At 38.9% G+C, this 27,890-nt stretch overlaps 1 protein-coding gene across 1 annotated transcript; it reads left to right on the forward strand.

Moving 5' to 3' along the window:
* Positions 1-1,653: 1,653 nt before the first annotated feature.
* On the forward strand, positions 1,654-15,088 carry trmt44 (tRNA methyltransferase 44 homolog). The gene is made up of 11 exons (XM_062444824.1): positions 1,654-2,226; positions 2,301-2,418; positions 3,594-3,813; positions 3,906-3,974; positions 4,311-4,418; positions 5,069-5,140; positions 6,140-6,246; positions 6,797-6,980; positions 8,094-8,433; positions 13,504-13,620; positions 14,411-15,088. Exons 1-11 carry the CDS (start codon positions 1,881-1,883, stop codon positions 14,641-14,643), a joined length of 1,914 nt encoding a protein of 637 aa, XP_062300808.1. The 5' UTR covers positions 1,654-1,880; the 3' UTR covers positions 14,644-15,088.
* The last annotated feature ends 12,802 nt before the right edge of the window (positions 15,089-27,890 follow it).

The following is a 27,890-nucleotide window of genomic DNA, read 5'->3' on the forward strand; positions in this document are numbered from 1 at the left end:
GGAAAATGTCAAAAGTGTGTTATAAAAAGACAAAGTATGTAGATGTCCACCTCTTTTGTGGACTGCCGTGTAGACAGTTGCATTTTCCAAGTTTTAATTGTTAAAAGCACAATAACAACAGTATTTAATCAAACACGTGTGATATAAATGGTTCACATCATTTTGATTTGTCATAATGGGAAAAGCGCAGGTGTAACCAACAAAGTTAACAATGACTGTGCTATGACTCAGTTCTGATGAATAGTTAGTTAGTTGCTACTGATTACACGCCTGATTTTCTTGCTATGACATGTTAAAATGCCTTCTATGAAAAAGGTCTGCTGTGTAATGCGAAAGAGTTACAGTCACAATGGATTAGATTATTCATTGGTTTTCTTCTTTTTGCTCTCTCATGCTGTTCAGAAGGTTTTTGTGTTCATTATGATCACAGCTAGACTCCTTTTGAAAGACCAGACAGTGAAGGAGTTCTCAATTTTGAGAAAATAGTGAAATTAAATGATTTCTTTCATGCAGCTGGAAAGAATATGTTAAATACTTATAGTGAATAATTTACCACAATCTGGCAATCTGGGGACCTTTTTTAGACTTGTGGGACAGAAAGAAAGGACTTACATCCCCCAGAGTGACATTAACATCATTTTGTTGTTGTTGCACAATATCATCGAATGAATGAGTTGTCTCTGGTCTCATAATGATTCAAAAGACCTGTTTTCTTATAGAGGTTTTTGTTGTTCACTACGCATCAAATATTCCAGTTTTTACTGAAACATAGATAGTTTAACATATCAATGTACTCTGAAATTAAAGCACATAACCAATAAACAATTGAAGATGAAAATAAATATTTTAATCTTTTTATTTTATCTATTTGTTAATATCAAATATAACAGCTGAACACATTTATGACAATCTTTCTACAATGAAAATCAAATATTGCTGTAAAATATCTTCCCAAACATGTTGCAGAACTCCTACAGTTTATTCAAAACCAACACCTATTGTGTCGTGTTGGTCGTTCCACGATTTGAATCCTACTGTCTTGTCCGTATTAACTGTAGGTATGTTTTGGATCATTAACTTGCCACAGGATGAACCCCTCATCAACTACACCAGAGGCTGCAGCTTGGCTCTGCAGGATGCTGTGGTCACCCTTTTAGTTCAGGCTGCAACTGAAGTCACCAACTGTGGATCCAGCAAAAGATCTCCAGACTGTGACCCTCCTCCTCTGTGCTTTTACACAGAAGGTTTGGAAGTAATCATCTAAAGTTGGGACACCTGTTTACAACAATTTGCAAGGCTTCATTAATTCCATAGCTGCAGGAAAAGTTGTGATTGATGCCTATTACTATCTAGAAAATGTCTTTTTATAACTTTTGTTTAACCTCTGGTTGTAGCATTTAAGGTTATTCACTGGTCCTGAACTGCTTAAATTTAACTAAAAACGAATTAATTTTATGTGAATCCTCATAAATCCTAAAAAAACAACTGAATGAAGTAACAGAGAATCAGGTTAATGTGTAATAGTGAAGAGTAGTAATAGTTTCACTCAATTTAATCCAATTTACACAAAGAGCAACAGCGCCCTCTTCTGCGTGAACGTCACATGAAACGTCATCACGCTTCAACAACGTCGTCAAGCTTCAACTACGTCATCAGATAAAGACGACATGTTTTTACTCTTTTATACAGTAATATTTGACTGCAAAGCTAAACACTTATTTGTTATTGCTAGGTTATGAATGGATTAAATGATTCAAACTAATTTTTACAAACAAGTTTCCTATAAAGTACCTGATTTCTGACATTTACGCTAAAAAAATAAGCCCGGAAGTCAGTTGACAGACTGTAAACACATGGCTCCTGTTCGTCTCTGAAGTTGAATGATGCCAAAAGTCTTCGATATAAAGTGTCCGGGAGGATGTACGACTCTTCCCGAAGGCTTCTGGTCAGCTGTGGACGTGTGGGTAAAGAAACCTCACGTTGTGAACAAGCGTCTGTGCGGAGTGAAAGAGACAGAGAGTGAAGATGTGGACTCAGAGGCTCTGCGGTTCCTGCTGGATGATCCTGCTTCTGAACTCTCACATGATGTGCTGACCTTCCTCACCTGCAGGGTTTCACCTGAGCAGACACACAGCAGGGAAAAACCTTGGTCCTCTAGTGTCAGGACGTTTATTCCCAAAGTAAACTGCTATGGGACTATCATGCATAAAGAGTTTGTACTTAAAGGTGAGAAATTGACATGAATGAAAGGTTATGCAGTCTTTTAAGAGCTGTTTTTTAAATGTATTTGTCTTCTCCAGACTTTGGCAGACAACAAGTGACCTTTCTTCCGTTTGAAGAGGATGGAGTAGGCCAGGTGTCTCTTAAGAAGGGCAACATTTATCAGATCCAGCTGCTCCATCATGACTGTGAGGAATGGTGAGTCACTTCATGTCCATATTTTGTCCAGCAAAGCCTGAATATTAAGTGTCTGGAGGTTAATATGCTATGGTTAAAATGCTTTCAGACATTTCAAACAGACACACATTTGACGTAGGATTATCAGCTTTCTTGGTTTGTTGTATTAAAAGGACAGTTTCATAGTTTTTCAAGTCTGTCTTAAAACAACAGTCAGGTGTCCGAATGAACACTGAAAGAGGTTTTCCTCACTGTAATCATTCCTCCTGTTCATACTGGCTATTAAAACATCCCCTTTAAATGTGCTTTCAATGTAAGTGATGGGGATCAAAAAAATGCATTCAAAAGGTTATCTGAAGTTTATATGAGGCTTCAGCAGTCTGAGTTAGTCATATCAAGCTGATATCTGCCACATTTACAGGTTTTTTTTAGCATAAAAATCTTCTTTTGTGCTTGCCTGTTGAGCTGCTGTGGAAGTATAGTAACAAAAAGAGGGACTAAAAAGACTAACATTAAAATATTTATTTACTTGATTTGACTCAGATCAACTTTTAAATACATTTTTGCATGGATAGAGGTTGGTGGATTTCGGCCTCCACCACTTAACTTTGTAAGTGCATTATGAAGGGATCTTCTGATTATTAGTATGAACAGTAGGGATGATTACAGCAAGAAAATGTTCAAATGGGTGCCTATATATTGTTTTAAGACACTTGGAATATCATGAACTTGTCTTTTTTAAACAATATTATAAAATACAGCATATCAGGCTTTTTCAGGGACAAAATGATAAAGACCTGGACTTATTTCCATTGTTGGATCCATTGTTATTTCCTTGAAAATCAGAATCTGTATTCTCACAAAAAAAAAAAAAAGATTGTAAAGTGGCATTGAGGAAAAAACAAGATTTCTACTATATTATTATACTGCAGTGACGAAAATACAATATGATGTCTAGTCTGATCATACACGATTAATGTGTTTCCCTACTCTGCCAAATACATGAGTCTTGTCCAGTACCCACTGGGATCCTCCCACACAGCCCCTAAAGGACAAGCTAATATAGCAAATGGATGGACGGATGAAAAAAACACATTTTCTTAGTGACTTTAAATAGTAGTCTGTAGGCTACACCTAAAAATAAACATCCAAGTACTAAAAATCATTCAAGATGACTCTTCCATTCTTCTCTGCAGGTCCTTGGAGCTACACATCCTGACTCCAGATGTGTGGTTCTCTGATGGCGTAGCTTACCCGAAGCTGCCATGGCTGTCCACAGATCTGCTGCCTAAACTGGTGCGCTGGTCCACCGATTGCAAGACCAGCGAGTTCAAGAGCACTTTGTCTCTGCTGCCGGTGGAGAAGTACAGCCTCGTATACCAGCAGCTGAAGGAGAAGTACAAGGCGATGGTCAAGGTGGAGAGAGAGGACACTTTGAAGCTTGTGCTTTTATATTCTGGGTGTATTTATGTTGTTTTTAAAAAAAGAATCTCTTTCCTGCTCTCTAGGTTTGGCCTGAGGTGACGGATCCTGAGAAGTTTGTCTATGAGGATGTTGCCATTGCCACATATCTCCTGGTGGGTTCACATTTATCTTAACAGGAAATAAAGTTGTGTTATGATTGACGTTTGCATTGAAGAATAGTTTTTGTGCATTTGCCAAATATACACATATCTATAGGTGCATGTGGAGCTCATTTTTTATCTGTCATGTTATCAGTTCATACAACCAAAGCTGGGTCAATCAATTTCAGTGTGAAAAATGACTTTAATGAATACCAAAGGTGGGTGAAAGGGTTTCAGCAGCAACAGCAGGTGTCACAGTGTTTCAGTGACCCGAATTTTATTAAAATGAATGAAAGCTCTACAGCAGTATTTACAACACTGTTTACTCTCTGTCACTGTGTGGTGCAGGTGCTGTGGTCCGAGGAGCGAGCAGAGAAAGGTCTGACAGACAGACAGTCCTTTGTGGACCTGGGCTGTGGAAACGGCCTCCTGGTTCACATTCTGACCAATGAAGGGGTGAGTTCAATGTTGTCCCCTCTCTTCCAGAGGTGTTCACTTCAGATGTTACAATTAACAGAGTTTTAGATTGGAACAGTTTGACAAAAGAGTCACATAAAGCTACACTTATCAATATTTTTTACATGAACAATGAATCAAGTGACTTAATGAGTGTAAAAAGATGAATCACCCGCAGCTCTAGTGAGCATTTTAGAGTTTTTCAGCTCATTGTTTTGGATTTGCAGCTCTATTACTAGTGTAAAATCTGCCCCAACTGGCCAAAAAAAAGTTAAACTTTGATATTTTATAAAACTGAGAAAGTTATATAAACCTGCAATCACCAGATTTTTAAAGAATGAAGTAGAAATAGTCCACTAAATTGCCCACATTTACACCCAGATAAACGGACTCTGTTAAAGCCAGAAGTCTTTCAATGAGCCAAATCCTCTCATGCAGCTTAATCAATGCCACGGAGCTGATCGGAGCTCAGATGAAGGTGATTCATGTCTCTTAATATATTAAACCTACGGCACTGTGTCACCTTGTTAACCAATCACAAACTGGGTCAGATGTAAACTGAAATTACACACACGGAGAGAGTGTGTCAGAGTGTGAATGTGGCTGAGGGCGATTAGCCTGCTGACCCGTCACGCCATCTTGTGTTGCAGCACCATGGAAAGGGCATCGACGTTCGGAAAAGGAAGATCTGGGACATGTACGGCCCCCAGACTCTGCTGGAGGTGAGCGTGACGAAGGCGTCTCTGTTATAGCCACATTTAGGTGTTTAATTATTGTTATTATCTCTTCACGTGAAACTAGGAATTCATATGAAAAGCTGTAGGTGTAGTTTCAGCTCCCATTATAAGTATTCTTCTGTTAGTATAAGAGAGATACACTTTTTTGTATTAAAGCACAAACTGAAAATAGGTTTGAAACACTGAAGATTAAATAAAAGTTGCAGCAATCAGTATACATGCTTATTTTCCTGTTGCTTGCATATTAAAAATCAATCATTTAAACACTTAAATTAAAAAATAATGTCAGTTATTGATAGTTATTTAACAGGAATAAAGCACTGACATTATTACCCTGTTAGTACATGAAACAGGCATTATGATACTAAAGGGAATAAAGAAAACACCCCCCAAAAACATACAGAGCACTACCACACAAGGGGCTTAAGCTGAATTCATGTTAACACACACACACATTGCAAAGAAAGCTTCACTTTCCTGTCTTCCTCCGGGCCTCAGTCCTTCATTTGACAAGCTGCTGACAGCCTCCATCTCAGCTCATCTATTATTGACTGATTTTGGCGGAGCGGACGAGGCAGATTGATGTTTCTGGGGTGCAGAACTTCGTCCTAATCCTTAATGTCTGAGCCTCACAAGCTTTAATACTCTTAACCTACATCATTTGCGATGTTGGTGGTAGCCTCTCTTTTGAAATGAGGACTATATGAAATGATGAGTAAGGATTGTGTTGTCTTGATCATTTAAAAGTCATCATGAAGCTGTCCTGATAACAAAAACTAATGATCACCAAGCCCAAAAAACGATATGACATTGCCAGGTGTTCTGCGACATATTAAAACTATTAAAAGAGGTATATTTTTTCTTTTAAGCACGTCTGTGGTGTGTCAGACAACTTCCAATAAGTGATTCAGAATCAAATCACGCTGCTGTGCATCCTTCTTGCTCTAAGGAGCTCTTGTGCTTTTCGGGTCTTTTCTATTTTAGGAAAAGGCAATTACTCCCAGTGAGAGCTTCTTATTCCCGGGTACGGACTGGCTGATTGGGAACCACTCGGACGAGCTCACACCGTGGATCCCCGTTATAGCAGCCAGGCGAGTCATCAGCAGACACAATCTCACTCAGCAGCTCAAGTGCCAGCTGATCTCTCCAATTTAGAATAACATTATGGGCAGGGGAGGGGGTGAGATGTGTGAATGGATGTGTGTGTGTTTGTCTCTGTGGACGTCAGTGCAGAAGTGTGTATTTTCTGAAGCGACCACCGGATGGCGATGTGGAGCCTCTGTCTTTTCCTGTTATGTTACCTCAGATTAGTAACTGGTGTAATGGTTTGTTTCTTCCTCTTCTCTGCTGACATAAACAATTCTCAAACTTCACCAAACTATTTAAAGAGCAATACAAGTGACCAATATTAAAACAAGCAACATTTGACAGAGCACAAAACAACAGGGAAAACTACACACAAACAAAATGAGACAAAAAGAGAAGGGGAAAAAAAGGCAAAACAGCAGCAACAACAAGACTGTTGAAACAGAAAACTTCTGCCAACCTAAAATGTCAAGTTATTAAAACCAGAGGAAGTGCATGAACATATTATAATGATTATTTTCCCTGGAAAGAATTAGTCTTTTGCTCTCACTGCAGGTCATCTTACTCCTGTCGATACTTCGTCCTACCCTGCTGTTTCTTCGACTTCTATGGAAAATACCAGAGACGGCAGTGTAAGAAGTCTCAGTATAAGGAATACATCGACTTCATTGCTGAGGTCAGCCAAGTCAGCGGCTTCAACACAGAAGAGGACTGCCTGAGAATACCGTCCACCAAACGGGTAGGCTTATAAAATTCAGAGCAACATGTCAGCTCGATAATGTATGTACTTGATTTCAAGTTTGTCTCAACCTTAACTATTTGTCATATTATGTGGCACAATGCGCTTTTACAGAGACTGAGTGGAGCTCATTTTAATCTATACTCTGAAACATGTAACTGAGTGCTAGTTATTTCCAGCTACTTACTTTATCCATAAAAATAGGAAAATACTGAGAAGTCTCTTTTAACCACGTGTCGTCAATGAAGTCAGACTCCCTCTGTATGTCTTTGTTTTGATAGTCAGTTGAACATGGTGGCGGGGTCACAAAGTTTCTCAGATTACAGATAAACATTACATTCAAATATGTTTCTGAAAACATTTGAAGCCACAAATAGGCGATACAGAAACAAAATCTTGATCCATATTTGATCAACACTGCTTAGTTTTACAGTTTGATGTGAGTTGTGTGAGCTGTCAGTTCAGGGGCAGCTTTTATTTTTCCAACTTTATTGAGTAAAGAACATATACACTTGGACTGAGATGATGATATTATACTGTGACATCTAGTAGGGCAGAATGTCATATATTGCACCTTTTTAAAATAAGAAAGACTTGCAATATTATTCTGCAAAATGATCATAAATTGGATTCTTGTTCATCAAACAAGCACAGCTGTTTATCCCTGTCTTCTCTCCACATGAGCCTTGTTAAGGAACAGACGGATAGAAGTAAATCAGGTCTTTATTGTCCCCAAAGGAACACAATGGCTGGTAGCCATTAATGGCTTCAATACACATGTGCACATATAAAGAACAAGCAAATATTTACTGGGCTTTAATGTACGGGGATCAGCCATAATCAGTTAATATATAAAAGCAAAAGCTGCTGGAAAAGACATTTCTTCTTTTGGTTCCACTCTTGGGAACAGCATTGGAAGATAAACAGAGATATGTCGATGTTATTTATAAAAAAGAAATGGGTCATCAGGTCACTGAATGCTTTTTAAAAAACTGAACAAAGTCTCTTTCCCTGATAATCAGTAGATATATCCAGAAATATATCCAAACAGTTGTCATAAGTGTTCCTGGTTTTTTCGAGAGATATCTTGACATTCATCTCTTCCCTCTGCAGGTGTGTCTGGTAGGAAAGTCGAGAAGCTACCAGGTGTCTGACGAGGCCCAGGCAGAGCACAGAAGAGGTTGTTACATTCAGAGCCGCCAGACCGCCTCAGGGGTGACAGTTCAAAGGTCAGACATCAGAAATGACTGTTGTCATGGGACTGCAGAAGCTGACAGGACCCCCGGTACCTGCTGGGGAGCCGGGTTCCAGCCCCGAGACAGGGTTGAAGTGGTTCGAAACTGCGCTTCTCTCCCCCGGGACTTTGTTGACGGCGTCGTCCTACAGGTTGCTAATGTCCTCCTGGGAATGACTGTGGATGACAGCAGGGACTCCACCGTCTGGAACCAAGGAGGTAACAGCCACATAACACCCGAGATAAACAAACAAATCACACAAGTCTCCCAGGACATGAGCTGCTTCTGAAGTGACGAACAGGTTCAAATTAAATCCAGGGTAGGACACATCATCTGTGATTTTTAGTGACCCATTCTTATTATCGTGCTCACTACGGGTTTCTGAATTCATTACTTTTTAATATTATCTGTTGCAGTGCAGCCACAATGGTTTAAAGCTTTCAGGCCGTTTGGCAAACTGGAAACAGATAGAAATGTTTTAATTCTCGTAATGTCTACCTAAAATTACATTCTTTCAACTTTCATTTGAACTAAAACAGATTTTTTTGAGAAAATAAACGTTATTCTGATTATTTACAGGCCATAGCAGATAGGAATTAAATGTTTCTCTGGATTGCAGGGTGTCTGTCTTTCCCTTATCAATATTAATATAGAAATGTATATATACATACAAATAAGAATACATACAAAGGCTTAGCTATTTCTTTTTTCTCCATCACCTGTCTCACTTATTTATGTAGATAACTAACTCAACTAATATATCAATTACAGTAAGGGATAGGGCACAACTGATACTTGATTTCTGGGGCTGACCCAATATTATGGCGTAAAGAAATTCCGATATCAATATATCAACTGATAATCTTATATATATATATACCAGTTATCTCTCAAATGTCAATCAAAAACGTGTGACAAAGATATATAGTGGAGGCATGATGTTTTTCAGTTTAACAATAAGCTTTATTGTATAAAATGACACCAGTGCCGTGAAACAGTAAACCTAACCGTGAATAAATTTAATAATTAAAAAAATACATAGAACGAAAAAAAATCATTTATTAAACGTGAATTAAGAAAAAAACAAAACAAATATGAATAAAATACTTCTTATATATTACCTAAAAAAATGCACATATCGGACAACATATACACCAATACTGGTAAATCTGTGGAAGGCCAATATTGACTGACAGTATCAGTATCAGTATATGGATCGGGCTCTAGGTTATTCCTGTGGCATAATTAATTTCTTTTTATACATATGTCATACAGCTCTCTATGGCATAGTTTGACATATTTGGGGTAAAAGGTTTATTCGCTCTAGGGATACCACTCTCACGCCTGTGTGTTAGTTAAATATAATGCTGCAGAGCAGAAGTTAGTTTAGCTTAAAAAAAGACTGGAAACAGTGGGACACAACTAGCCTGGCTTTGATGTTGTTTTTACATTTCAGTTTCTCTGCAGCTTGAACAAATGATACAGTAACATGTTGATTAGTGAGCTTTAGAGTTTCTCATAGTTGGATTTTGTTACTTTCAGACAGAGCCAGATATGATCATGTTCTCATCTTTTTCTCTGCCAGAAAGCAAATAAGTGTATTCCTCAAAATGTCAAACTATCCCATTAAGTCAGTTTGACGAATATGTAGTCTGACTTTGTAGGCTAGTATAAACGTAGCCCGAACATCTCTAAAACAACACGGATGAATCACATTTCTCACATTTTCTCGTCACCTTAAAATACATTTCGCCACGCTTTGTGGCGCGTTGGCAACTTCTGCAGCCTCAACCTCTCATCTGATCCCCGTCCCTCCCAACCTTGCTTCCATCACAGCATTCAACCCCCCACCTCTCCCGTCACCACCCTGTCCCCTCACTGCTCCAGCGTCACGCACAAACACACACTGTTTCCCTCGCACACCGCCCACGCGTCACCTTTGTCGACTCCTCTGCACCCCCGCTGCCACACAGACACACACACACACGATATCAATAAGATAAGGAGACGAGTACTATTGTGATTAAAACAGAAAATCCTCTGTCAGGATGTCAGCGCTGAAATTAGAAGTAGAAAATATGAGGGAGAGGCAATAAAAGGAGACTGTACCTCAGTATAGAGATGACTGGATGAATAATGCACTACCAGCTATGATTTATGCATGAGTATGCGTTTGTATTGAGGTATTCCTACCAGTTATCTGCTGTGTAAGAACAAAGCGTAAAGTCAGGGTGAGACAGCATATACTGAATATATCCAGGAGGCCTCAGAGTCATCAAAAGGGTTTTCTTTTCATTTTAAACACATTTTCAAAGAGTGAGAAGATTATTGATGTTTTAATCTGTTCATTTTTTTTTTTAGATTTAGTGATACTCTGCTTCCTGATTAGGGGGTAAATCCAAATTCCTGAGCTCATAGTCCTCATTTTTGATCTGTAATTGCATTTAAAAAAATTTCTCATGAACAGGAACAAACAAGCTTCTGAAATGTAATAGTTTTTTCTACTATTTACCCAATTATTTGATGTTCAAGTGACAAATTGAAGCTTTAAGAAAACACCAACTGCCTATCTCAAAAAGGTTGATTTCTTTTGGTGTGTGTGAACTCATCTTGTCTCTAGCTGAGTATATTTATAGCAGTTTGGCGTATTTTTACTGAGCTGCCACATTGTTTGATACCTGAGCGCTGAAGTTAAAATATACTTTATCTCACTGACGTTTTGAAAAAAGTAAGGTGTGAACAAGTGAAGCTGGCTTCTGTCGGTTTGAGTCGAGTTTATTAATTCATGCTGGCTGTACTGCTGACTGGGCTCACGCTCTTACATAATCATGCTGAAAGAGAAAGTCTGGATGCATCTGTACATCACACATGCTTCATCTTCTGTAAGACTAAACCTCAAATCGCTGTCTTTAATCAGTTATCAGTGTTTTTGAGAAAGATAGAGGTAAAGTAGGTCTAAAATCCACACAGTATTTCTATAAAATGTTCCTTGTACTGTTTTCGGTGTGCAGCCATGTGCTGTAGAAACAGGCAGTACTGTAGGTGAGATTCAGCATGTTATTAACTGCTTGGTGCCCACATTGCACCTTTCCTCAATTTAATAGGCTCACAATCCTCCAGAAGGTCCAGCAGTTAGTTGTGCTTCCCAGAATCACCTTCATCATCTTCATCATTATCCACACCAGCACTGCTCACTGTACCTTGCTCTCTAATACAGAGCTGCAGCAGTTAGTCAAGTATCCAAGTGCCGTCTGAGTATTCTTATTATTATTATTATTATTATTATTATTGTATTACTGATTAATAGATTCATTGTTGAGTCTATAACATGTTAGAAAAAAGGTGAAATATGTGCATCACAATTTCTCCATGTTGACATATTCAAACTGTTTGTGTCATCTAACCAACCTCGAATATTTTCTGCAAATATTAACATTTGAAAAGCTGGTTCAAGTAGAATATCTACTTCATTATTTTTTATCATTATTGTTATTCAGTTGAATACTGCACTGATTTTCGTCATCATAGCCAAGCAAAGCATTCTGATCATAGGTTGCATACGTCTGAGCAGTTTAATCAAAGAGCTCAGATTAGTTTCATTTGAATAGGCCTGAAAAGACCAAACTTTACAATCATCTCATTAATCATCCTGTGACCCCTCGGGAGGTTCTGAGCTCCAGTTTGTACTTGTTACAAGTTGTATTGGACAATAAAATAGGAACATGAATAATCCTGTAATACAGCCCCTCTCTTGTCTTTAAAAAAAAAAAGCTTTATCGTCCACTCATCAGCTTCAGAGCTAATTATTCTCCTCTCCACCTGATTCTGAATTGGCTTGAGCTACAAAAACAATCCACTGCAACAAGCAATCAATTGCTGGCCGTCTTTTGCACAGGGGGACATCCAACCTTAAACAAGTTCAACTGTACGTCAAGCTGAGCCATTAATAACAGTCTACACCCTGGTCTTAGTCCAAGCAGAATCTGGCAACTCCGTCAATACTGACTTTCTTCCATTAATCCTCATTAACATTGTAGGCAGTAAAGGGCAGCTTTAAACGGTGTATTGATATTATATTAAGGCCTGGAGCTCCCTGGCGTCTGGGCTTTAGGACGGCAGTCTGCCCAGTTTCACACTCTGCTGTGCAGGACTGTGTTTGGCTGTGTGAGTGTCTGTGAATGTGGGAGTGTGTTGCATATTTTACGGATTAACTCAGCAATTGACCGTCTAAATTTAGGGAGTATTTGGGTGGACAATATGTTGCTGAAGGATTTCAGTGGCAGAAAAACAACATTTAGAGAAAAAGAAAACCATCATGGCTGTAAAAGGATGCTGTGGTATTTGGTTTAGAGTTATAACAAACTCAAATATTGGCTCCATAATAGTAAATCTGTGGCCAGCTGACCTCAGATGAAAGGCAGAGACAATATATTTGCAATAATTCCTGCAGGGAGTGCCTGGAGTGCCATCACAGATATGGTGTTAAAGTATGCCGAAGGTGCTGCAGAGCAGTCATATTTTAACATCTAAATGAAGACAAAAAGCTGCTTGAAATGAATTATTTAGTCATTTTACATTATCGTCTGGAATGTCACATTAAGATGTTTGCAGATTTGGGTCAAATATTGTTATGAAACAGCATGAGGATCTTGGAAACCCTTTTCCAATATGTCAGAGAAAAGAGGAGGAAGATTGTCATTTGTATAAACCAAATGTCAGCCCTGATTGAATTCTCTTCTGGGAGAAAAAGGGCGAGCCAGAAATACTGAAATTCTTATAAAAAGGAGCCCAAAGGAGGGGTGCTTTGAACATGAAGGGGCATGTCATTTATTTGCTTACAGTTTCTTTTCATGGACTTGTTTTGTTTGAGAACTCATAGAAGGGACTGTATTTCAGCTATCCCCTTTCTCCTTTTTTACTTTGGTATCTAAAATTACCGTCCCAGTGGGGGAGTGACAACAATGACTCACGCTCTCAAATGGCCGGTGGGAGATGCAACGGTGAAATGCATGCTGGTCGCTCTGACAGCTCGTCGGAGCAGCTCTAATTGAACACACTTCACAGCCCTGACTAACACTGAAAGACAGTGATAGAGGTGTTGTTCCTCTCTGTAAAATCTCTCCAAGCAACTTACCACTCAGCTGCATCGGACGCTTCTTTCTCGGAAGAAGTCTTGAATAAAAATGATTTTATCTAAATGTTTAATTTAATATATTGATGAATGCCACATCGATCAACCTCCTTCTGCTCCTTTTGTCGCTTACTCTCCCCTCCTCCCTCCTCTTCAGGCAGCCTTTCTGTGGGCGAAGTCGCCGTGCTATTGGAGCAGGAGACCCTGCAGCTCCTGAAGAAGGAGTGCGGAGGCCTTCAGACACTTCTCAAGAACAACCATCAAGTGTTTAGAGGTAGCTGAACTACACATGACTCTACATCTTCACAGCTAGTAGACATGATATTGATTCTTTCAGTGTCACATGCAACTATTTCTACTATATGTGGACTAATTTAATCAAATCCTCAATGTTCACAAAAACACAGAATTCTCCTTGATATTTTAATAATGCATTAGCTTTATATTATCCATCAGTTTTAATAATGCCATTCATTTTTGATTGGTCAGCTAATTGGAGCTGCTTGATGAGTCAACCAGCTGCTGGAAAGATTATTTGAAATTTCAATTTTTTCAAATACATCCGTATATGTTTGAGCCTAAATCAGATCTGAAATATGAGACCGGACAACACAAACAACACATGGAAACACCTTAGCAACAAATGCTACTTGCTGGCAGCATTTCTACATACATTAACCTTAAATTTTGGAGCTTTTTTTTAACATAAACATCTGGCATCATACTAGTATATAAGACACAATATATCTCCTTTAAATGTTTACATATGCATGCTTTTTATCTTTGACTTTCTATCAAAGAAACATATTATCTACAACGGTTTCTCATATGTTGCACGAATAAATCACACCCACCCGAGCTTTAGAAAAGCTCCATCCGTCAGTTTGTTTACTTGTTTGATTGTGCTGTCTGGAAAATACAGTCAAACACTGATGTATGAATCTAATCCATAACTTTTACCTCTGGAAATCTGGATGTCTGAAATAACTCGTGCCAGCTGGCGACGCTATAGGAACACTTTGATTCTGACTAATGAGGTCTCCCTGTTGTTTCTTGTCTCTAAGTGGAAGGAGGGAGGGTGTATATAAGAGACTGGCGGGACAGGAAGTCCACCAGAGCAGATGCCAAGAGGAAGCCTGTTTCCCCTGGTGCGCTAAAAACCCGACCCTGCTGGTTTCATGACCACCACCCTCAGGGCTGCTCGCTGCAGGCCGAACACTGCGCCTTCGCTCACGGACCTGAAGAACTCCGACTCTCAACCAGACCTCTTAAAAAAATCAAGAACGATGCGATTTGATTTAGTCATTCAGCTTGAACCTTTTATTTGGACTTCTCACTTGAATGTACAGTATTTGGTTGATTTAAAAAAAAAAGTGACTCAACATCAGTCAGCACCTAGTCGATAATGATCAGTATTCACTCTGCGTCAATGGATAAACCTGCTGTGAAAAGATGGAGAAGTTCAACAGTTGATGCAACATTACATCATTTCTGGGAACTGAGGTTTTCAAAATTCACAGTGTCCTCTTTATTCTGTGTGCAGCTGCCAAAATGTGAAGATTCCTGCAGCTTTAGGTTTCCCTGGTGGCGCTCACTGACGCCTGTGGGTTTGTTATCTGCTGAAATCTAATTTCAAGCAATACTTTGGTCTTTCTTTTTATTTATTTAAGAAGTGGACTTTTGTAAAGCCCAGTTCTTTGTTAAGACAATTGTTACATACTGTATATTAAAGATCATTCTAAGCCAGAGCTTAGCCAAAGCTTTTGTACTCATGCAGTATTATACCTATTCATTAAGTTAGTTCATTCACCTCAGAGAGGTACTTTGAGGTTCAGAGACAGGGTGATGGATAAAGACCGGACAGCATTTGAACAAAGTAAATGTTAGCAGTATGAATTATTTGTTGGCATGAGTTGAGGGGTGAGCTGCATGCCGTCCCCTCTGGACTGGTGCTCACTGCTGTGTCTCTCTAACAGTTTGCCATCACCCTGTGGCTCAAATGTCAAAGACAGTAGGGCTCACTCAAGGACTGTGGCGGGGCGATGAGAAGAGCCTCTTGGGGGGTTTGTTTGCTTATGTGGCCAACAATAATCACACAAGTGATGCAATAAAGAACAGGGACAACTTCATACCTTGGAAATTTGCAGTCACATCAAGCTAGAAAAGGTCAGGTGACAGTATAAACTAATTTACATCATTTTGCTCTGAACTTTTACCTCTCTCTTCCCTCCTGTATACAATTTTCGGTTTGCTTAACAATGCTGAGTGAGATTGACTGAAGATAAATTACAGGAATTTTTGAATTTAGCAAATTCAAAACCTTTTTGTCGCTGCTGATGTTACATTTTACCAGCTCTGACAGTATCTCATGGAAACTCCCTTTCTACTAAAAAAAGAACTAAGAAATGTAAGGAATGACAACTATGTTAAGTCAACATTGTGAAATAAGAATTATACAGATGATAAGGTTTCAAATTTTTCACTGTTCATTTTGAGAACAGCTGTGATTACCACAAGGTCCCCTTTCTAGCTGTTCAGTGGTATCTCACACCCTCAAACATCAGATGAGATTTGTCATGATATTGTAGTTCACATATGTTAAATTTTACACCCATATTGGTACTATAAAGATAAGACAATACAGTCCTGTTATCAGACTACTGCTGTTCATATTAGCTTAAAAGTTGAGATTAAAAATGTGTCAACTGCTTTTAAATTTCTGTTTTAAATCAACATTTTGCCTTATTTTTTTTTTTAAATTTGGCCATATTATCATAGTGTTGACTTAGCATGATAATGGTATTTTACATGTTTTTAATTTCTATCAATCTATCCTAAAAATAATTATAATATACTACTAATACTTATTGTACTTAGGTTGAACTGGCCCTTTAAAAGCTGATTGCAGACATCACATCAAAAGACCAAAACAGCAGCAAATCCTGTTCTGTGTGCTGCATTCTTCCCTTGTTTTTTCCTGTTCAGAGGATGAAAAAAATCCATACCGTTGTTGAAAGGGACATGCTAAGGTTAGTTACATATTAGCAGACTGGATGCCCCAATTTCCCCTGACGCTCAATGACTGTGTCACCAAATATTGATGAAGACGTACACGTATTTACTCAACACGAGGAGAAAAGGCCAGCACTGAAGAAACAGTTTCCTGGATAATCTTGAGTGCTAAAAGCTAATTTACCAACAATGAAAGGCTATTTACACATAATTGATGCTACGGCAGTGATGGACATAAACTACAGTGGAGCTGAAAGTGAGTGCGGTTGTGTTTTGACAGGCAGTACTCCATCATAATGTGCACAGCTACGTGTGGGTTTTAATGACCAGTTTAAATCATTTCTCTCCCTCTCTTGCCCCTCCCCCTCGTGTCATTATGCTTCCAGGAAGAGATCAATTCATGAAAATACTCCTGCTGCTTCAGGTCCGCAAAGATCATCCGAACCAATCGACCTGCTGCCCTACGTTTAACTGCTGAGGAGTGTGACGTGGCTGTGGGAGCAAGGGGGGGGGGTCACTCGTCTCGCTCCCCCCACTGCACACACTCTCGTTTTGACCATTTGACCCCGGCCCTTTCTGACCGCCATCCAATAAGCTATCATTACAGCTCTGTTTGTGTCCGCCTCACACTGCTGCCCTGGAGGCCGCTGAGGAGATGCTCAGAAGCAAAATTATCCCCCCACCCCACACAACCCTCCATCTCACCCACCTCCACCCACACTGAGCGAGTCTCTCTTCACTCTCCCTTCATGTAAACAAATCATAGGAGGTCCGTTGCTCACCAATCAAGAATGCATCATCTCGCCTAACAAAACAACTCGTACAAAAACAAGAAAACAGCTTTCTTGCACAATAGATTGGAATAATGGGTTAAACAAGCAATGCTGTAAGCACAGTTTCGGTAATTTGATATCAATAGACGTAGGCGTCCAGGTTTCATGTGGTTGAAAAGCAAGATTTTGTCAGAAAAAGCCATTATTGTAATGACTATTTCAACATTTAGTAATACCTTGTTACACATTTAAGTATAGTCATAAAAATACTGTTGAAACAATGATTATGTGTAATATGTAATACATAACGCCCACAAAATGTCATGTTTCAACCAAATATCTAAACATCTAAATGTCTTTTGAGCTGCAAATTACTTACATGCACTTTTCAGTAGCTGAAGCATTAGAGCATCGTGTGAATGTTGCTACTTTTAACTGTAATAGATACAATACATATCCTGTAAAGCTGTTATTGTGAGACTTGGAGGTGGATTTGTAAAAGTTTATTAAGAATGCTTAACTCAAAGACCAAGCTTTACCTTGGGAAGGTGGAAAAATATAAAGTAACATCTAAAAATCTTTAGTAATGCAGTAGAATAGTGGTTATCAATCAAGATAAATCAGAGGGATTGTAAGGTGAATAATAAGATAGGAAAGCAGAAGGAAAAACATCTCTGCTGCATAAATTGATGCTTATTTTTCTTACAAAGATACACACAATAGCACATCACATACAATGTAGAGTGAGTGGTTACAGTAGGTACTGAAGCCTCTTGTGTGTCCAGTTTAATTAGTTTCCAGATAGCAGGATCCTGTTGCTGCTCCAGTGGAAAACTATGTGAACTATGTGAACTGTGTAAACAAAATGTCTTACTCAGTGTTTGATTGTTAAAAGTTGCTCCAGTTATTCAGTGCTGTACCGCTGCTGCTGCTGCTGCTTCACATGTTCACCATTTCTGCACAAGAACTGAAGGTGAAGACCTCTAATAAAGCCGTGACAGCGTTTGAATGATGTCCCTCAGCTCTGAGGACTTTGAGCCTCAGTCCAGAAGACAGAATTTGAGATGCCTGAAAGCAAAAGAAAAGACAGAGAAAGACATTAGCAGACAGACAAAATGACTCCTCATGCCTAAAATCTAGGTCAGGGAGAAGTGGCTGCATCTCTCGACTAAGCCAACATCTTTCTCTGTGTTTCCTTCATGCTTTATTCATTGTGGCACCACGGGGCTCGATGTGATGCAGCATCTCTCAGACATTATTTTGGACGTACAGAAGTCTCTCTGAGCAGAGCGAGCCATGTAGGACTCAGACAGTGACAGCTGTTACTGCGATGAATTCTTTTGTATGACTGCTGCTGCCTTAGAAAACCTTTTCTCCCCGGTTTTTATTTTATCTGTGAGTTTTTCCGGGAGTGAGGGGTTGTTTCAGAGCATTGTTTTGTGTCAATATACATATTTCTGAACCTCTGGGGTTGTGAGATTAAGATTGAGCATGTCTCTACCTTCTGATGTTATTTGTTGCTCCATTAGTATTCATCACAGCCCCGTCTAACCTGAATGGCTTGTGTGAATAAGTTGCTTTGTAGGAGAACAGCTTACTCACCCTGGATGACTCTGACCAGTGATTATAAATTAACAAGATATCAGTGAGTCACTAGGTAATTTGTTATTGTGATGTCGTGTGCTAATGTGATGAAAGAGGCGAGGGCCAGAAGACTTTCTTTTCTTTTTTAGTTCATCTATTTTGTTCTTTGCTGTGAAGACTCTCCCATTTTATCGTTGTTCAAAAAGTGACTTCATTGGTTTAAATGGGCAGCTTCACCCAAATGACGAAAACAACATCCCACACTTTTTTCCCCACTTAGTTTTATTGGAATCCACCCATGCAAATAGTTTTTACTTAATTGCTCAGGTTTTGATGTCCATAATAAAGAGGTAAACAGATTTTACACACTGTAAGTCCACGGAAGTGATAAATAAGCTTCATTTGAAGATGAAAAATATGACCATAGAAAAAAAAGTTCCTCTGTCACTCCCTAGCAGTTAAACCCTTTATATAGTCAGACTTTAAAAGTTAAAATTCATAAAAGTGTTTTGATATTACACACAACACACAGTAGATATATTTTATAGAGGCTATTTCTTTTGGTAGGTAGACTTTCCAAAGAAAACTGTTTTGACGTTGAAGTCTGTGGTTCATCCAAAAAAACAGAATAATTGTTTCTGGAGAAATATGTCATTTTTAATGCTGTGACCATCACAAGCACAATTCCTGTCAGATGTAAGACATATATCTCAAAACCAGAACTATTTACAAGGCTAGATACCACTAGAAATACTGTAAGTGTAAATATACAGTACACATTAAATGCTTTGTGTTGAATTATGTTACTGCTGCTGCTGCAGTGTTCCTGCTGTCCTTTATAATCTTTGTAGGGCAAAATGTGGATAAATTGGTTCATTATGTTAAATCATGATGTATAAAGAATCTCCTGTATGTATATGCATATATATCTTTTCATCTGAAGGATTACACACAATAGTGATATAAAGTATTTTTTTAAAAAGCTAAATTTGTTGAAATACCTGAATTGAAAAACCTCATATGAACTTTTACTTTTTTCTTACACTTACAGAAAAGAAAACATTTTTTATTAGGGGAACATCCCTTAAATCCTCTCACACTTGAGTTTTGATAAGTCGAAGATGATATTGTCATCCAGACACTCGATCAATATTGTATTTCAAAGCTGACAAACAGATGGCCAGAGCAGATATCACACTCCTGTTCTTTTTTTATACTTACTAATCATAGAGTGTCATAATGTACCTGCGGGCGACCCCTCCCCCCCTCCATGCCTCAACCTCCCTCATCACCTGAGCTACTCAGACCTGTGTGACACTCTAAGATAAGGATGTTGGGCTCTCGAGCTGTCATGTGGTGCTTTCCTCAGTGTTTCATAGCATGAACTGTCCTCCGCCCCTCAGAGAGACAGAAAGAGAGCTAAAGGGAGGACGGTTTGTTTAGAAATCTCTCCATTTGACATTTCACCATTCGACACACTCTTCATTTTAAATTCAAAAAGTTTAGCATCGTGCCATCACCAGTGGAGAGCTGCCAAGCGTGGATGGCGCTTCTTCTCGACACTGAGCTGGAAATACACAATACACACATGGGCTGTGCTGTGGCATCAACCCAGTTCACTCAGATTTACATGCCGTTAAAATTAGAACACAGTTTATGTTCGCCTGAGAGCATAAAACTCTTTTCTATCATATATACACATATTTATCTAATTTATTTAACCTGAATTTCTTTTGCAAAGCCATCACATTTACTCACAGATTGATCCACTGCATCAGAATATATTTTTTCACTTGGGAGCTTATCAACTGAATTAATGATGAGAAATTGATGAGATGCTAATCTAATACTGTGTTCTGCATAAAATGTGATGCCTTACTGAGTATGAATTCCCACTCTTCCAGACCTCATCTTTCCCACACTGCTTTTCAGATCAAAACATGGATTTTCCTTTTTCTTTTTCACCTGTGAAAACTTTCAAACCCTATTTTTAAAAAGAGAATAACATTTTCTTTTCCATTTTAGGAGATTACATTTAAAATATGTTTTAATTAAGACTCGGTTTATATTCTAATCTATTGAGTAAAATGTTCCACACGAAAGAAGACTAATTGGTGAAAACTTTCAGCAATGATTTCTGATTCATAGCATAGATAATTATTTCCAACTTTCCATAAGTTGAGAAAGACTTTGTGAGCCAGGCTGCCGACATCGACAACACACTAACACTGGCTGCACGAGTTTAGCTGCTTTCACTCGTCTAATTTTGTCTCACTCCCATAGCTTCTGCTTTTCCAAGTATTCAGTAGAAACTGTTCATAGATTTACAGCAACAGTGGAGGCTGCAGATTCTCAGGGCAATTGGTGCTAAATTAAATTAAATTGTTAAAAAAGTATTTTTGTGGCCAATATTTAGATATTTTAATAGAAAAGCAACACCCAGAGACACATTATTTTCCAAAAAGATCCAGAAAGAGATTATTAATTTACTAGCAGTCCTGACTGCAAAGGTTCTGTCCCCTTTACGCATCAGTCTGGGCCTCGGACCAACAAGAGGCAAAGTATCTGATGATCTCGGGGAGTGGGACAGGACATACAGCAATAAAAGATCTGATAGATAGCTAAGGGCAAGGCTCCTCTGTGCTCTGTGAGTAATCAATAAAATATTAAAATCAATTCTATAACCCACAGGTAGCCAGTGAAGGGAAGCCAGGGTCGGTGAAATGTGATCCTGTGTTTCTTAGTCCAAGTCAAGTCCTGGCAGCAGAGTTTTGGATGAGCTGGGAGGCTGGAGAGCAGGATATTCCAGTAGCCCAGATGACTGGTTATGACAGCTTGAGTTACAGTTTCCAGATTTTTGGCAGAAAGAAATCTTATCCTTAAACTGTTTCTGAGATGATAAAAAGCAGGATTGAACCATTAAATTAACATGTTTATGTAGGCTAAAGTGACACCTATATTTCTGCAATGCTGAGATATTAAACGAGATAGTGAACCAAGGCTGTTTTTATCTTGGCCTATGACTAATATCTTTGCAGACAATTTAGCAGGTTGACATTGTTCTGAAAATTGTTTTCAGGGCCACAGTTGAGATAAATCTGATTATCGTCTGCATAAAAATGAAAATGTCCGTATATAAGGTGGCCTAGAGGGAGCATGTAAATAGAAAAAGAGTATTGGACCTAGCACGGAGCCTTGAAGCACCCCTTAGTGAACACCTGTCATGGCTGAGCATTTTTGCTAGAGTCAGAGGAAAGTTACATGCTATTCAATGACAGTCCATAGTGAGACTCAAACCAAGGATGCTGCAATTACATGATCAGTGTCTTAAACCCCCAGGCTGTAGGACGTCCCATATGCTTGTTCTTTCAGTGTGTTAATTGTGTGAGAACTTTGTGAAGAGAGCCACAAATCATCAAAAGTTAATGTATTTGCACATTTTGGTTGCTGCAGTTTTAGTCTTTCCTTGACAACAGTTGACAACAATGTGCCTGAATATTGGAGAAAAACTGCACAATTCACAAAACTTCCTTTGAGAAAAAAACCAATAATGAAAAGTGGGTGTACTGTGTGTTTGAGTGGGCTGAGTCAATTCATATTAGTGTCTTGTAGCACAATCATCCTCCTAATCTGTAGCAATTTATCACAATGTTTGTGACCATTAACAGCTCACAGGGCTTAACTGTATTGTATAGTCCTCATGGGATACAGGAACATTCAATTTTGGTTTATGTTTCCAGCAAACATGATGCAATATTACACAAAAAGCTGCTCTTTTGGCTTTTAGTAATCATCACACCATCAGGTGGTGATTCATGTGAAGGATGTTGGTGCTCTGAACCTCTGGTCCCCACGAGATAATCGACTCGCCTTCGCAAACGTGCTAAAGTGAAAAAAGAAAAATACATCTGACCAACATAAGAGCAGCTCGTCAGCTCTGATGTGAAGTGAAAATGGGGGTTACTATAGAGGCAGACCGAGGAGGGGGTGTCGTTACCATGGGCGACAGGCCCGAGGTGACCCAGATGGCACAAAAGCAGCTGAGCCTATTGGACCACTGTGTTTTGACAACTACTGTACACCTACACTGTCTGATATCATCCACAAAAAAACACTGATACTGCATTACCCAGAAGTCTGTTGTGAAATGACTGTCACACTCTTGATTAAACACAACTGTACAATAGCACACTGAATGGCTAAAATCCTGTGTTTAAATTGAGCATGACAAATAAAAAAAACACCAGTGTTTACCTTTCATCAAGCACAGCTTCTCCAAATACAGCCTGTGTGTTGCGTTAGCCAAGTGTGTGTGTGTTTGCTTGAAGGTAGGCAGCCAATAAGGAAAAGTTAAACAGTTCAACTGATACATGTGGCCACACAGGAGAGGACAAACAATGTCAAACACAGACATGACTGCTGCTGTGCTGTTTGTTTAGTAAAAGCTGGCCACTGGAGCACATGTTTGGTATAGATTTGATACACCCAAAGGTTCTGGGCTTTATTTATTGTCCTACAATCAGAGCATAAAAACACAGCTGCCTTTAAAAGAATAGTTTGATATTTTGGGAAATACATTTGTTAATTTTCTTTCCCAGAATTAGAGAATATTGATGCCACTTTCATGTCTCTGTGTTCAGTACAGAGCTTGAGCCAGGAGGCAATTAGCTTAGCTTAGCGTAAAGTTAGCCTATCTCTGTCCAAAGGTCAAAAGGCCAGCAGCACCTAAAAATCTCACTAATTAACACAATGTATCACATCTGTTAAAACAGTACACATGTGAATGTAAAAATGAAAATGTGTTGGTTTTTTTGAGGAGTTAAAGGCTCACTAACAACAGCGCAGTGACTTTCCTGACCTTCTAGCGTCTAAAGCAGTGGTCTCCAACCCTGCTCCTGGAGAGCTACTGCCCTGCATGTTTTAGGTATCTCCTCACTCTAACTCGTTATCAAGCAGCTGAGGCTCGTCAAAGGGCTTGATAACGAGTTGATTATTAGAATCAGGTGTGTTAGAGTGAGGAGATACCTAAAACATGCAGGGCAGTAGCTCTCCAGGAGCAGGGTTGGAGACCACTGGTCTAAAGACTAACTTTTATTCTCTGGCTTTAAATTGTGTTTAATCTGTCTTATTTATTATCTGATTTCTTTGGGTTTTCTAAATTTGTGCTTAAATTTTGTTCTATTTTAATTTTGATCCTTTCATGTTTGTATATGCGTCTGCCTTTGAGAAGCACTTTGGTGCAAAGTCTGTTTGCTTTTTCAAGTGCTATATAAATGAAATAAACTTGGAAATGTAAAACTTGGGATAAACATTTTGCCATTGAGAAATAGTTAGAACACATAACTTAACAATAACATTTCTGTTGGTTATGGATTGAACAAACGAGATAAATGTGTTTTATCGTAGATGTAGGTTGGTGTATCTGTGAATTGCAGAAAGAGATATTGAACTCTCACTGAGTATATAGGTGTATTGCTCAACACATCAAACCATTATTTTACTTTTCAGTTTATGAAGTTGCTTGACTTGCAACCTACAGTACTGGTAGATGTATAAGTGTAGCCTGAAGTATGTACCATATATATTTATATTGTATTGGCCTTAATTCGTTACTGCTGCTGTCTTTGAGAGACTTATTGTTACATATCATCGTGTTACTGTGAGTAATATGTATTAATGTAATTATATTAAATATATCTATAGATGCAGGGTGTTTTATTGCACAATATTAGCTTTGTGGCAGTGTCAGCATCAAAATATTCACAGATGGATAATGCACGAGGAGCTCCTGTTTTAGATGAACAGTATAGGTTTGATTTAGTAATTCACCTGCTTCATCTTTCATGAGATTTTCTAAGTCTCTCTCATGATATAAAGTACAGAAAGCCACATATAGCACAGGTTCATCTTCAACCTCCCTACATGTCACACAATCAAAAGCGGCATCCGCTTTGAAATGGCTTTCCTCAATCTAATCGAGCTTTGACAGGAATGTTTGGTAACCTCTTCTTTGCTTTTAAAGACTCTCTCTGCCTCCCCAGAGAGGGTAAGAGTGGGCGATGGCGGCTGAAAATAGCTCTAGTTGAGAACGGATGAATCAACGCTGCACCTTATGCTTAATTAAAGATTAACGAGAAATTGCTTGGTGGTGTGGAGGTTTCTCAAAACCTCACTTTACTTCTCTGATTAGGGTTATGTAACACTTGTTAATACTGCATGGGCCATGCATAAAAAAGTAATGACATCTGCCAGTGTGGCAGAATCAATCCTTTCATGACAAGCTGCAAAATGTGAAGCTGGTGCGATGCCAACACATTGATAAATTGGCTGCTCTCAGCTGCTAAATCAGTTAAATCATTCTGATTTGTATGAAATGTATCTGAATTAATGATGAAGCCCCATGGTAAGGTCCGAGGGGTGGACCTTCATTCGTCATCTTTTTGTTTGAAGCACTGACAGATGGTTTTCTTGACTGATAATGTCATGCTGCCGCTGCTTCACTGAATGACCCTGGCAGCCCACTGGTTCACATGTCAAAGAAGATAAATCATCCAACATATCTTTGTATCACACAGTTTTAACATTCACATAAAAGCAAGAGGCCAATAGAGATATTTTTTCTTTACTTAGCCTCAAGCACTAAATTTCGTGGCAGGAATAATGATTTCATTTGTAGGGTTTGGTGTCATTTGAAATATCTGAAAACAGTGTGAAACATTTGATGCCTCACAATTGTTTTTCTATAAAACTGTTTTTGAGCCAAACCCCACAAATGCGTTGGTTTTTAAATTTCTCTTACGTAATACAAGCAGCTGTACAAGAATGTAGCTAATATCAAATACAGTATATAATTTATCTGTATCTGAGTATTTGTCCAACATACAACGCCAGTTTTTAGTACTTAAACATTCTTCAATAAGGTGTTAGCAGCAGATTTCAGTTTTGCCATGTTACAAATGTTCAAACTTTTTTATTCTGAGCACCTCTAGGACTTGACTCAAAAGTTGAGGTTCAAAGTTAATTCTTGACCTGGAAAACAGCAGTTGACAAGACGTTAAGGGAAACTTCTGGTATTTTTCAACCAGGGTCTTATTCCCGTACATTTTGTATCCATTCTTTCTATTGGTCATGACTCATGCTAACTTTGCACTTCCCAAATCTCTACAATGGAGAGACTTCAGAGGTGCACGTTGGACATTTATGGGAATGTTATTTTGTAACAAACAAGCAGGATGCTAATGGTGTGTGAAGGCCCTAATATCCTTAATATATGATAAAGCAGTAAAAAACCTTTTTGCACATTTCCACTTAGGCCTTCCCAACTTGCATTAGGTGCCTTTGGTGTAGATAATTGGGCAAACGTCTCATAATTCTTTTAATTAATTACATATAAAAGGCTATAGTAAGAAGTTATTGGCCCGAATCGTCAAGTTTACTGAAGACACATTCTTATTTATGGACACAGCCTGTGGGAGTATAGGGAAGATAACATAACCATACAGTGCACACACACACATACACACACACACACACACACACACACACACACACCTGGGAACTGCCTAGTACATTTCAGTCTTGTATTTTTGGCAACTGAGCCAATAAGCTCACTCACCGGTCCTTGACGATGGTTTTCTGAGAAGGGGAGCACACTTCTTCTGTGCAATACAAACCAGTGACTTCTATATCCTTCATGTTTCCACTGTCCAGTCCTGTTATACACTTAACTGTGCAGCCTTTAAATCCTTATAAATAACAAATAACTATGTGGCTCTGCTTTTTTAGTAAGTGTAAGATGGCTGTCCTGACCCAGAGTGGGGTTGGTATAGAGACTACTTGTCTCGCTGGCCCCTCGTGACTCATGCAACTTATTTAGCATGAGTCACTACACTGCAGTCCACACCTTTCAGAGCATCCCAGCCTGAAAAAGGCCTTGAATGATTGTTGAAGCAGACATTTTTGGACACGGCCTATTCTGGGGGTGTCTTGCCCTTCAGGCGGATGGGCCGCAGTAAAGGTTAGATGAGGATGAGTAAGAGTTGAAGTGCTGTGAGATGCACAGGCAGGACAAACTGCTACCACTTGGGGATTTATCTTTGGACCTGTATGCATGCGTGTGTGCAAGGAGAGAGAAGAAAATAGGTAGAGAGAGGAGTGAGTCAATTCTTAGACTTTGGATATTTACTGTGGCAAAGGGCTAGGGCAAAGGGAGACAGCTGGTGAAATTATAGATCTCTTAATATATTCACTGGCACTGCAGGCAGGTGAAATTAATCACCTATCACTTCACCAATTATTTTAAAACAATGACCCTCTAAATGAGTCTTAAATATGAACTTGATGACACACCTGATATTGTGGTAAAAGTTGGAGATGAAACTCAGACTGCTATCTTACAATCTTGGAACAGCAAGACGGAATGAGAGAATGGGATCTATGTTTTAGGATTGGCTGGGGTTTCTGGACTGTGTGAACTTCCCCTTATCCAAGAAAACAGAGCTGCTAACGTTAGCCAACAGTTTGATGGAGTAGCTTTCAGGACCAGCACCCACACAGCAGGGAAATAATACACAGTGGATCTGCTTCTCATGAATGATTCTTCAAAAAAAAAAGCAAACATTTGTAACAAATATTTGTATTGTTGGTTTTGGTCTCCTTTTAGTACAATCCATGGATGTATTATAAAAGCTGGATACTTGAATTGAAGATGGCGCCTATTCAATTGAATGAGAATTACTCACCTGGCGCATTAAGCGAAATAAATTCCATCTTCTGGAATTAGCTTCTGCAATGTGCGGCCCACTGAATTTGCAAAGTAGTGTTTCTCCAGCTGGCCCCTCTGCTAGTTCCCACTCCCCTCAACTTAACATTGGGATGATGTCCCAGATTTAAAAATTGATTTTCAAAGCTTGCAGAAAGTTTTAGAAATATAAAACCTTCATGGATTAAACATTCATAATTCAAAGAGTCATATTTGACCTTAGTTGCAATTCGAGGGGTCCTGTCAACGGTTTTATAGAAGTCTCTTTTATAATGTCGATCCCATGCATACAGTACAGCTTCAACATGCAAGAAACCCAAGGCTCGACAGGCCTACTGTGCCTAGTTACAGTTGCTAAGGTATGATTGGACAATTGCTGTTAATTGGAGAGGTTTTGTGAACGATCACTTCTAA

Source organism: Scomber scombrus, chromosome 23, assembly GCF_963691925.1.
Source record: "Scomber scombrus chromosome 23, fScoSco1.1, whole genome shotgun sequence".
NCBI lineage: Eukaryota > Metazoa > Chordata > Actinopteri > Scombriformes > Scombridae > Scomber > Scomber scombrus.